The 13,403-nt window shown below is 41.1% G+C and overlaps 1 protein-coding gene across 2 annotated transcripts in view; it reads right to left on the reverse strand.

The window, feature by feature from the left end:
* Nucleotides 1-13,403, reverse strand: part of BZW2 (basic leucine zipper and W2 domains 2) — a 56,523-nt gene that overhangs the window by 6,002 nt on the left and 37,118 nt on the right. For both annotated transcript variants that reach the window (XM_055803481.1, XM_055803480.1), the window contains 4 exons: nt 10,107-10,216; nt 7,425-7,595; nt 6,799-6,945; nt 2,636-2,774 (listed from right to left, as the gene is read on the reverse strand). In XM_055803481.1, coding sequence (XP_055659456.1) covers nt 2,636-2,774; nt 6,799-6,945; nt 7,425-7,595; nt 10,107-10,216 — 567 coding nt within the window. The remainder of the gene's footprint in view (nt 1-2,635; nt 2,775-6,798; nt 6,946-7,424; nt 7,596-10,106; nt 10,217-13,403) is intronic.

The raw sequence follows: 13,403 nt of genomic DNA on the forward strand, positions 1-13,403 counted from the left end.
TAATAATGTTGACAAGTTTCAACTGACTACAGAACTGCTTTTGCAGATGATACCTACAAGCAGGTAAGAAGCTGCTCCCCACATAAGGGGAAACAGGGCTTGGGCTTTCATTGGGGGAAAAGGGGATATTCCTCCTTGTTCAGAGACAGAATAAAAGAAACCAAACAGCACAGGCTTTCAAGACCTTCTAGATGCTAATGAGTCCCATCATTCTTGTTTATATGTTTAGGTATCACCAGGTAATTCCCAGGAAAGTAACCCAAGGGCTACTTTATGATGGAAATATCGGAAAGATTTAAATGCAAGATGTTGGACATGCTGACAAGAGGCAGTCATACAATTTAATTTGTCAAAGCATGAGTGGCATTTGGTGCCTATCATCACTGCTGACTACGTTCACGCCCAGGAAACACTCCCTCATAATGAGTAATAAGCAACAAACTGTCATTCATGCTGGTAGATAGCTGTGTTTCTGTCTGCCCATCCACAGATACTTCAGATGCCTTTATATGTCACTAGAAAAAGTTAATTGGGTACCCTGAAGCCTCTCTGATCCTGTGCAGGTTACACCTGAAGCACAACAGAAGGAGAACGCGGGCATCTGTTGTCCCCTTACCACTGACAGAGCCAGTAATAGCTTGTAGGGGTCATCTTCCTTGACTATTAGGAAACACAAGATACGCTGTCATCAGCAACTTATCTACAATGAAGTGTATTTCTCTAAAAAGACTTGATGGCTTGTTTCTAGTTGATAGGTATGATCTGGGGAGAAGGAGGGGGTGAGGTCTACCAGCACTGAAACAAAGCAGAGGCAGGCAGCATGGCTCTGGACAAGCCAAAGCCACGAGCTGCTAAAGCTCAGTAACACCATGTGGGAGAAACGGGAACTGGAGGACTACCAGTGCTCTCGGAATCCTCCCTGGTGAATGCAGTGGCGTGTCCTCACCTAACGGACACCGTCTCACTGCAAAGATGCCTTAACACAGATGGAAACGAAGACTTCCTTGCTGTGCCCAGCACTCAGAAGTGCCCTACGGCCAGCGGCTGCAAAGGCAGGTGGGGAGCTGGTAGCAGGCAGCAGGAAGCCTGCCAAACAGGGCAGAGCTTCAGCCTCCGCGGGCCAGGACGGCTGGCAGCTGCAGCAGGCGCCGAGGCAGGTGCTCCGGCACGCCTGCCTGAGGTATTTCAGGCAGCAATATGGGCACAGCGAGTTATCGCGCTTGTGGGACACGCTGAACTCGCAGCTTCCACCAACAGGCTATACAGTAGCTCCAAACACTCTTCTAGACATCATGTGAATCCTGAACAATATTGTGGCACCCGTAGTGCTGAGGCTAACGTCTTCTCACCCTTCCTAACAAGCCTGCCTGAGAGCTTCTCCAGAGTCAGAACAAGAGCATGCAGGCTGAGCAAGCAGATGGGAACAGGGTTCTTGGACCATGTTAAATTTAACATACAATTTAGTGATTAACGTTCTTCCTTTTTTTTTTTTTTAATGCTTTGGAATGTCAGGGTTGCACTTGCTGGCTAACACAGCAATGAATTCACAAAAATTCTGAAGGGAATCCAAACCAAAACTATTTCTGGTTTAACAATCATTTATGGGCTGAGTGCACAGCAGTTACAGCACTCATTCACCATGTCCAAAGTGAATTTTCTTTTCCAAAGAAAAACGAATAAAGTGCTTGCTGCAGGTTGCAGTTTCAAATCTGTCCTCAGTCATTAATAATGTTTACAATTTGTAGAATTTGACGGTAGCAGGACAAAGTGTATTGCTTTTTCATTTAAACATTGAGGCCATGGCATATTGATGCAGGGATAGAAATAAATCCACATGATTCACTTAATTCTGCCTTCTGAAGCCATGGAATTATTTTAACGGTCTGAACATGTTTGCCTTGAACATGTGCCTGGGCACAACAGGGTGAACAAAGACCAGTATTGGGTTTCTACTCCCACTGATTCTTCTCCTTCAACTATTTATAGCAAGAATGTCAGAACAAACTGTTTAAAGGCACCCCCTCATCACATGCAGTGCAAGACCATTAGTCTCTATGACAACCCCATCAGAATAAACTTGTGAAGAAGTCAACTTCACAACAAAAATGAAATCCCTCAGACTATGGCACCTGTAAGAAATTGGCAGGGAAAGGAAAAGGGAAAGAAGAATAACGAAAGCTCCTTCTACCAGGGAGGGATTAACAAAAAACAAACAAAAACCAACCACAAATCCTGAAAAAAACCATCTTCCTACCACGAGGGTTTGCAATTTCAAGGTTTCTTAAAACCAAGCCCTGATCTACTTTTTAAATCCTCCAGGAATTTGTAGAAACATCTTCCTAGAACTGGTTTTATACAAGGACTAAGCTGCACTTGAACAGACTGTGGATGGTGCCTGGCTCCTGCTGGTGCTTCTTGACTACAGGATAAACGCAACAGAGGGAGAAGGGCTTGTTTTGGCTTTTCCTGCTGCCACACGCTCCTTTGAACTATCAAAGCGTCTTTCAGGGTTCAACTCCAACACAACCTTCTTGTATGCAATACTCTGAGAATGTCTGTTTCCTATCCCATCACAGCTGTGTGGATTCCCTATGCCAACCACTCACAGTATAGAAGAGTGAATATAAATTTTTACCTTTATAAAAGAGTACCACTATCTTCTGAAAGGCTTTCATGAAGTGGATGTTGTCATAACAGTACTCCTGCACCTTCTGGAGAAGAATCAGCTCTGACTGGCCTTGAGTGCTGAACACAGCAAGCAGGGGGGCATATTGCTGAAAGGAAGAGAGGGTAAAAACCAAAATACATGTCAATGTCAGTACTGCTGTTTGTACTTCTCACAAGGTAGCATGCTACTGATTCAGGAGTGATGCTTTATTGATGTTCACGATGTAAGACATCTAAGGATTAAGTGTATGAAAATACAAATCTCTAGTTTCACAGCGGTTTCAGAAGTCCCAGGAACTGGAATTAAATTAATCCCAGTTAACTGTGATCAAGTGTCATTATGTTTTCTCATTATCATCATCCGAGTATCATGACAATCTTTGCTTTGGTGAACAGCAACGTATTCAAACCACGATATTAACTGCTAACGTTATTCTGACATGACAGTAGCAGTACATTTCATTGTCTTTTCCCAGAGTTTATTATTGTAATAAAAGATAAATAAAAAACTTCTTTGTTATGCATTTTTTCCCCTCTTATTTCAGATCTTAAAATTAAAAATTACATTAAAGGATCATATCCCGTTCACTCTGTCCTACAGTATTTATATCCGTATTTCTCCAATTTCCTTTCCTCGTACGCTGTAATGAGTCCAGCTAAGACTGTGATCTTAAATTTAATGCAATATTAAGAGCATTTTTCAGAGCTGAAGGGAAGATGAATTACCCTTGATCTTCAGAGCCCCTAGCCAAATGTACATGAAGGTTACTGTTTAAATTGTTCTTGCACTGATCAGTTCAGCCTTTCTTCATAATTTTCAGTAACACTCTCAGTTTAGTGTTTTTCAGCTGGATTTGCAGTGGCTTGATATCACAGAGTTCTGGTCTGTGCAACCAGGGCTGCCAATGGATGCTGGCCAGTAACAAATGACCCACCACCCACAGCACTGATGGGCATGCTCAAAAGTACATCCACTTCAGGAGTTGTCTACAAGAGGCTAAATCCTGAGGGTTTTACTCAATATGATCTGCGGAAAAAAACTATTCAAAAACATGAAAATCAACTGAAATTTGAAAGGTCCAGAATGTCCTCTGCAAAATAATTATCAGCTATTAACTTAAAGAAAGAGCAAGAAATCACACAGCAACTGTAACAAGAGCAGCTAGGAAGGCAGACAGTATTTTGGAAGAAACTCCTTTAAAAAGTACCTACGACAAATTACTAGATGTAGCTAACACCAGAGGTTGAGTTTTTCCACTTCTGGCAGGTACAGCCAAGTCCTTAGAAACAACGTTACTGTTTTGGTAAAAGCACTGCAAAACTTGTGCAGTCTGTGCAGGACTCTCTATTTTTCCGGTTTGGTCCTTGAACCATCCAGCTGGTTATCTAGGCAGGTTGCAGGCAGGCGGGGCAATACACATTGAGGTTTGTTTATTTTACAGCCTCAGCAGAAGCCACTCCCATCCCCAGGTTTGTGAGGTGCAGCTGTTTATAAGCATTAAGTAATTTATACTAAAAATCCTATATTTTCAATTTAGACAACACCTTAATCTTGCCACATCTGACTAGCTCTCTTCACATGCCGCTATCACTCCTCAACCGGTACAGACTTGTAAGTTTCACAAGTGTCTAACTGACTAAGGAACCATAGAATTAGCTTCTGCTTTGCTGGCTGAGCTAAGTGGCAATATTTTCTATTTGCCTTGGGTTAGGTAGCAGCGGGTCAGCAGCTGCAGTGTCACGAAGCTCACATCCCAGCCTTGCCTGCAGTGCGAATTGGGTGGGGAGCATCCTCCAGACATGGGGAACGTCTTGTCTCTGCACCGAGGGTGACCCAGGGGCTAAGCCCCAGTGTCACAGTGAGGTTACTGGGACAATAAGGAGCTTATCCTGTAAGATTCAGGGTTTAGCAGCTTGCCCTGTCTCCTTCTGAGTGCATCTCTCCTGCCAGTTCTGTCATATGGACGGCAGGCATGACATTTACTGCACTGCCCGAGTACGCTGGTTCATGGCTGCCCACCACCTCCACTGGGAAGCCACCCATGCAGCAAGGCTTGTTAAGAACTGTAAACTATGTCACTGTTCTGTGCCTTGATACATCTTTTCAGGGGTCCCTTGTACACAGCTTACTAAAAGAAATCTAATAAACTGAAGAGACTGGTACCCAGCTGTCAAAGCTTTGGGAGCTGTGCTTTGTTGAAGTTATCTGTCAGGTACAGCCATGCAGGAATAAATCCCACCACCAGGCATGGCCCATGTCAAGTATGTCTTCATACACATCCTGACTCACACCACCAGGGTGAAACGACTCCGTGATAGCTTCAGGGCATGTTGACACACAGGAGAGCACAGGAGCTGGGCTCTGTCATGCTAACATTGCTAACCTCAGTTTGGGAGTTGACTCACACATTGGGGCGGTCAGCTGAGAGCCCAAAGAGAGGAATCCAAGATCGTCTCCATCTATCCACAGTGGAAGGATGTGAAACAAATGCTGTTCATTTTTTAACATGGAAATGTAAAGATAACAGCTAGCGAAGTCTAAATTTCTATTTCTCCTGCTTCTGTTAAAATCTTACCTGTAAGTGCAAATAGTAAATACCCCATACACACTTGTCCTCTGTTTTTAGGCAGCAGATGTAGCTGCAAAGATGCCCATCTTACATAGGCAAAACGCTTTACCTTATGAGTGGGGTTACGCACATAGCTGACGGCTTGGGTCAGTGAGATGCATAGGACTAAGGATCCAGTCAACAATATTTACACTAAGCCAGCTATGCCTCTCTTTTCCCAGTGTTCAAATACTCCAAAAAGCATTTGTTAATTTGCCCTGCAGTACTAAGACAATAAATCTCAGTGGATACTCTATTGCAACTTGAAGAGATATGATCAATTATTACATCAAAAAGAAAAACAATGTCTTTCCTCCTTCTGAGAACTACCTCATCTTTTTACTGCTATTTGGGTCACTTCAGAAGAAAGACTTCAAAGCATTCAATTTTACTATCAAAGACTACGTAAGATCCCAAGAGACTACACTTCTAGGATGACTGATTGGGAAACCAAATTCAGGTTTGGTAGGACAACAGTAGTAAGAGCTAATCCAACGTGGGAACTCCAGATATGTAGAGGCATCCAACGTGAAGAAGAAAGGAATTCAGATCAAGCTTAAAATCCATTCTATCATAAAGAATAAAGTAAAGATTGCTTCTGTCTTAGGGCAAATCTTTGCAGCCCTGGCTATGAGGGAGTATTCTCTTGCTCGCGGTTTACCAGCTTAAAAGGACTAACTGCTGAAAAGCTTCTGCCTCTGTTCTCCATTCAAGTGTCTTGCACCACACGATTCCTTCAGACTTAGATGAGGAATACCAACCATAACGACTCCACAACGCCTCTGCATTGTTTTTCGGTTTTGGGGTCTTCTTGCACTCCAGGGTCACAAGCTTTTTGTACCAACCATGATACTGCAATCTGTCATCACTTAGCAAACTGCAGCCTGCCTTCCTAAGCATTCTGTTCTCTCATCCACAAGGATGGTACCTGGATGAGAGTAACCACACTATAGAGTGCACATGCTCTCAAGCCAGCTCCTGGCTCGTTAGTTGACAAGTCATTGAGTATCCAGCTCCCACAGTCAACATCAGCAACAACCATTTCACAGATTCTGAGCTCAGTACCCTGTCTAGATCTAACTACCTCTGTGCAAAGCCAGCGCAGGTGCAGCCTCACCATGCTCCCAAGAAGTCTTTGCTTCTTGCAAAGACATTGCAAAGGCAGTTCTGCAGGCAGGTTCAATCAAACGCTGAGGCATTTGCTTAGCCCTGTCCCCAGTGCAAGGAGCCTTTCAGGACCTGTTGCACTGAGAAAGCACAATGCAGAGGCGCTCAGGCTGTGACCACCACAGTTTGTGCTGGCTCTTTGCACTGTATGCCTCAGGGCATTCGATAGTCTGAACTACCTCAACCTTGCATTCACTTAACCAAAGGAGAAGGGACTACACACAATGCTTGATGTGCTCAGTATCAGTCCTCAGAATTCTTCAGTCTCCTGGATTTAAACAGGTAAAAACTTGACAGCTGTAGAATGTATTTGTTAATTCACAACAGCCCTTCCACTCTATACACATGCACTCACCTTTAGGTGTTTGAGGGCCTGCTCTGCAACCAGCTCTTCTTTCTTGTTCCATTCCACAGCATTCATGACACAGGTCCACAGGAGACCAATCACTGCCGGCTCTGGCAGCTCATTTCTTTTCATTTCCTCTTTTACATAAAGCACTACCTGGAGCAGGAAATAAGTAATGTTTCCAATCAGCCAAAACCGATGCTGACTTCAATACTTGCAGTCATTTACAAATAACACCACAATATAGAAGTAATAAGAAACAAAATCAAAACAACAATAATAATTAAAAAAAAACCATTTAGCATGCTTTTATATTTAGCAACGTTACTATAACTTAACTAAAGTTTTGTTCCTCCTCTCCAACCTAACAGTTAATGTCGTTAAATGAAATCCATTCCACCAAGCATAACTGAACAAAACCCCCCACCCTGTAGGCAGCTGCACTTATAAATCCAGAGGATGTTTTGTTGCTTTAGCCTTAAGCAGAGTGAACTGATGAATAAATTAAAATAATTAACAGAAAAACAGAAGAAATCTATGTGGCGTTCATACCTGTTTCTCTCAACCTAGTATTGACTTAAGTCTTTGACTATGATTATTTGAACAGAAAGTTGTAAAAAAACCCCACTCTTTACCTCTTTAATTGGGCATTCCTGAGAGAGACGTTCTTGCAGCTCTTTTTGAAGTTCTTTACGAGTCCCCAGTGACTGCTGAACTCTAAGGAAATCTGAGAGCTCTTTTAGACCTGCTTCAGTAAAATACTTGGCAAAATGGTCCACATTCTGCCGGTTGGCTGGAAATAGTTCCTAAAAAGACAGGAAGGCTCTCTGTTAAATAAATAACCAATTGTGACTCTCGACAGAATAGAAGGAACATTTTTTACGAATGAACAATGGGAGTCACCTGGTACTGCACTTGAAAAAAGTCAATGCTTACATTAACACTGGAAAAATCAACAGTTCACTCGTGTTTCATTACAGCGGAGGGGAAAAATGATGCCTGGTTATGCAAAAACCCTAAAACTCAGTCCGTGTGAACTGCACGTACTTATGAATAGCTGTGAGGTAAAGATGTGGCTCAAAACAGCCCCCACAGAAACTACACTTTTTCCAGATTCCAAGAGTCTTGTAGGGAAAGTACAAAGGAATAGATGGTAAAGCCATTACATGCGAAGCACCTTTACTATGCCCTCTCAGTGCCTCCACACACTTCCCTCTTAAAAAAACCACCACACTTAGCAATACGTAAGTGGCCCAGGCACCCTGGCCTGATGTGATCGTTGCTCAGCAGAGTAGCAATCACTAATGCATCGTTTAAAAAAAATCACAAAACCCACTATGTATTGCATTACCTCCTGTAGGCATTTCTAAATCATAGATTGACAGTGTCTTTGAATTATTAAAGTCCAGCTACTTAGAAAATTTGAAAATATTCTTAAACTTTGCTACAGCAAATGTGCCATCTTGACAAGGATTCAATGTCATTTGCTCACCACCCAGCTAACCATCTGTCCTGGTTTCAGCTGGGATAGAGTTAATTATCTTCTTAGAAGCTAGTGTGGTGCTGTGGTTTAGCTTTGATGTGAGAACAACGTTGATAACACACTGATGGTTTTAGTTGCTGCTAAGTAACATTTATACTAAGTCAAAGACTTTTCAGTTCCTCAGGCCTTGTTAGTGAAAAGGCTGGAGGGGCACAAGGAATTGGGAGGGGACACAGCCAGGGCAGCTGACCCAAACTAGCCAAAGCAGTATTCCATACCATGGGACGGCACGCCTGGTATATATACCTGGGGGTTGGCCAGGGCAGGCAGGTCGTTGCTCAGGGGCTGGCTGGGCATCAGCTGGCAGGTGGTGAGCAGCTGCATTGTGCACTGCGTGTTTCTTTCTTCCTTTCCCTCTCGATTTTATTCTTTCCCTCCCTCTTTTTTTTTTTTTTTTTTTTTTTTTACAACTTTTGCCATCGTTATTATTTTTCTTTCATTTTTATTCTATTTCAATTATTAAATTGCTCTTATCTCAACCCTCGAGTTTTACATTCCTTTCCAACTCTCCTCCCCATCCCTCTGGGTGAGGGGGTGTGTGAGAGAGCGGCTGCGTGGTACTTAATTACCAGCCGGGGTTAAACCAGGACACCATCTATCAACAACTTGTGGGACAGCATTTTTTTGTTGTTGTTGCAAAGAAGCTAGAGACCCTCAATATGGTTACTTACTAAAAATGAGATTAAGACGACAGTTTCATGAAGCCATCTATGCCAGGCCACTTCATCTGTTACTTTGTAGTTGTTTAATATAGCAGCATAATGAGACCCAACAGCTGAAAGTTTAAGTCAGTCAAGTTTCAAATAGAAATAAGACGCAGTTTGCTTTTTTCCTCTCTCTAATAAACAGTGTAATTAGCCCATTTCCCAGCTTTACGGCAAATTTTTTATGACTTGGAGTCTTAAAATCAAATACTAATTGAAGAGATGAAGGAGTGTGGGAGGCTGCTTCATTTCTGAAAGATTTTTCCTTAATCATAAATTATTGAGGTAGAAACAGGAAATACTACTGAAATTCTCCAGGCAGTGCTACACAAGATGTAGCATATTTGATTGGATTATCACAGCAGAAATCTTTTTGAGGATTAAAAAAACCCTAATGATCTTCAGACAGACACTGGGAGAGAAAGGCACATGACATTGCTGCATATTCATGTATACTCTAAATACCTCAGGCCATTGCTACAAAGCCAGAACACAGGTTTGGAGTCCAAAGGCTGAAAAGCCTTCCTGCATTGCTCCTACTAGGTCTGCTGTCATCACTGCAGGGCCAGTTACGCTACCCAGATGGCTACTGCTGTAGAAAATTAGCTTACTGTCCTTTTGCTATACTATTTAAACACTGTCACTTTGGAACCTTATATTCTACTCATAACACTTTACACTTTATTATTTAAAAAAGTAAAACATAATTCAAAAAAAATAAAAGTCCACACAAAGCTGCTGGTGGTTTGTTTTGTTAGCAGTGGTTAAGAAAAAAACCACACATTTAATTAATTCCCAAGCCCCATATACACAGTCTTTCAGAAGGCATTTAACCACAGGATAAATAGAGACAGAATGTAAAAACATGTGATATTTAATATCCCTGAACCTATATGAATGCTACAGCCATATGAATATTGCTGTGATTCAAAATATTTGGAAAAAAAAAAAAAAAAAAAGGTAAGAGTCTGAGGGGGAGTTTACATGCTTACAGCAAACTACCATCTGCATTTTATTTCCTTCTCTTTCCTAAGGAGACATAAGGGTTATTGAAAATATCTTGTACTTACTAGCAATCTCTTATCAAGGTTGGCTTTTCTTAAAGCAGAGGTAACAGAATTGGCATCTTTCTCTGCCATCCATGCCTTAAAAAGCTTTACAGCAAAAGAGGCTGCAATCCCTGTTTGAGAGGAAACACACACTTCAGCAATTTTCAGCATGAATTAGAGATGGGCGTAAGAATTACAAGGTTACAACATGGTTACAAGAATATGGAATGTCCATACATTCATGACAATGGGACCAAACATGTAGAGCTGAAATGTTTTTTGTTTTCTTTCATGCAGTATTAATTTTCTGAAGTATGCTTGATTGTTTGAAAAATCTTTTCATTTTGTATCACTCATCATCCATTCACTTGTTCAAAGATTTTCTCTGCAATTTTTTTTCCTACCTCCTCAATTTACAGACCAATTCCAATGCAAAAGGAAAAGTTACACAATAAATCAGTATGGAAATGAAGGCACAAAATAGTAAAGGATAGTTAGGAATAAGAAGTGAAAAAAACATATCTTCAAAGAGCTTTTAAGCAAGTCCTGGAACAGGGTTAAATGACTGCAACTTAAAGGAAACTGATTGTACCCTGTCCTCCTAGGAGGCATTTAGTAGCTGGTAGGACCAGGCACAAATACTATTTTAAGTGGAAAAACTCCTTCCTTAAAATACAACTTAGTGTTTTGTGCATTAAATCAAATGAACTCTACCTCGGCTAGCTGTAGGTTTCCCAGGGAAGCTAACAAACCATTAGCCCCACACCTCCTGTTTCCTAGAGAGCACCACCACGGCTCTGCTCTGGCTTCTTGGCTGCGAGTAGCAAGTGCAGGGAGCTGAAGGAAGCTGAACGGTCTGAGATGGAGACCCAGCTCATCCTTGAGAAAGGTCCTTGACAGGCCAGTTATGCTTCTCTGTACTACACTCATATCAACATTTACAGTGCTATGGAGAGTGGTGATAATGGTATACTATGCTACAGCCGGTTGTTACAGTTTTCTGTTTCACCTCCAAACAGTCCTGAAGCTCCGAGAGCTACATGGGACATACTGGTAGGAAGTAGCTTCATCATTCTTAGTCATTGCACTTTATAGATAGATATCCATTCTTTTTACTTCCAGGACTGACTAAATGAGTCATCAAACAAGAACAGAAGAAATTATTCCCAGAGCAGTGTAAACTTCATTAACATTCATTACAGATCTTGACTGTTACGACAGTTTTGGCAACCTTATTTCTAGAGCTTAGTACTACTTTAAGGATCTTGCATTACAACTATGTGGAACCATGGATGCTCAAAACCACGCCAAGAGAAGCCTACAAATACAACTTCGGGCTTGTTTTACATGTGTACAGCAGGTTCAAAGTGAAATCAGCATGATGCAGCAATTTTAAGTACCGTAGGCTGACCAGTCAAGACTCACAAAGCCTGGTCCACCAGCAGGGAACCTAGGCGTAACTTCCACCTCTGATTTCTGAACCTGCAAACACAGTTCGGCATATCCAACATGGGGCTTACGTGTTCAATACCAAAATTGAATGGAACAGTCTCTGTCACAATGCACTGTCCCAGTACCCATGTCCTAAACCCTTTTTCAAGTTTTAGCTCAAAACAAAACAAGTTTTATGTCAGTACCAGTATTAGAGGAAGATTGTTCTAGGGCTTCACTACTCACAGACGTTTTCAAACTTGTAGTTTACAGACCAAATTTATCACCGGCCAGTTCCTGTATGTAAGATGAATGCCATTAGCTGCTCTTTGCATTTGCACTGGTCTTCCAGCATGGGTGACAAGAAGGGTACACTAACCCTGATGATGTTCCACCACTGTCTAGACCCTTCTTTGTCCCTGCTAGAGACAACCCCCCCCAACATTTTTTTTTACACCTATACATCACAGTAAAAGTAATGACAACACTGAAAATAAGTAATACTAAAACGCATTTGGTATCTGCCCTCAAACTTGACAGATCTCCTGTCTGCAATCTACCCTTATCTCACTTTCAGCCAATTCCTTGATAATATTACAATTCCCATGCTGATCAACAACTCCCTCAGCTCACCTAATCATTTCCTCATGTATTTTAACTTTCCCTGCGGGCAGCATGGGTTTTTGTAAGTCAAAGAATGTATCAAGCTTATTTTTATAACCTGTTTTAAGCCTTGCTCTTTTTCCTGTTTCTCAATTATCTTTGCATCTTTAATTATTCTTCCATAAAAGATCTATTTCAGGACACTGATTGAAAAATCTTTTCCTCCAATGCTGACACAGGTATGTTTTTAGTATATATAAACCAAGAACCAAAAGTATATGTAAGCTCCTGACAAAAGTTTAGGGCTCCCAGAAACATAAGTCCATAATGCAAATGGAATTTGTTCTAGGATTCCTACATAACAATTGTATTCCTAAAATGTTAAAATTTAAAATTTAACAAATTGCTTGAGTTTTAAAAAAATACGAGTTTTCATATGCCTCTTGTCTTTCCCCATAACTAGGAACAGACTACGCTTTAAAAAAATTGCAGGCAATCACCCTAACACATGGATTAGTGCTTGTTTGAATTTTCTCCTACTTAAATTTTGATTCTGAAAGCTGCGAGTGATGACAGAGCAAAGCTGCAGCTGTGTCTTTTCTTTCTGCAGCATTTCGAAAACAAATGTAATGATTATCATGCTGCAAATGAGAACATGAAGTTAGAATACGTTTTTTTTAAATGAAGATTAGAATAAATTTTAGCTAATATATAGTTCTTTAACAAAACCAGAAAGATTTTGTGTAAACTGTTCAGCACTGACAGTGCATTTGTAATTATTTCAGGTAGACAGTAACTGGCAGAGAGAGACATTGTTGAACAAGCATGTGGGAAATCAGGACTCCAAGGCTGATGGCTATAAATAAGTAACCAAATAAAAACCCACAAAAAAAAAAAAAGTCATCCCAAAAAGACATTATACCCTAAGACTGAAAGAACAGTTACTCATCACATGGTGAATACAAGTCCGTGGGAAAGTGTATCAATCTGATCACTACTGGTATGAGGGCAAAAATAAAGGTTTGAGGGGCTTTTTTATTCTGCAGTATCCAGTTGGCCTGTATGTGCTCGCTGTCCCGCTTCACACTCAAATTCACACAATATTGGCAACACTTGAAAAAATCCTAGTAGACATATCTCAGGAATAGATGTTATACTCCACACTTTTATAGTATCACAATAACACATATATTGTACAATTTTGCACACACATGTATAACTTCCAAAAAACATAACTCCTTTGGGGTTTGTTTTTGCTTTTTGTTGCCTTTTTCCTATACTTGA

Source organism: Falco peregrinus, chromosome 5 (assembly GCF_023634155.1).
Source record: "Falco peregrinus isolate bFalPer1 chromosome 5, bFalPer1.pri, whole genome shotgun sequence".
Classification (NCBI taxonomy): Eukaryota; Metazoa; Chordata; class Aves; order Falconiformes; family Falconidae; genus Falco; species Falco peregrinus.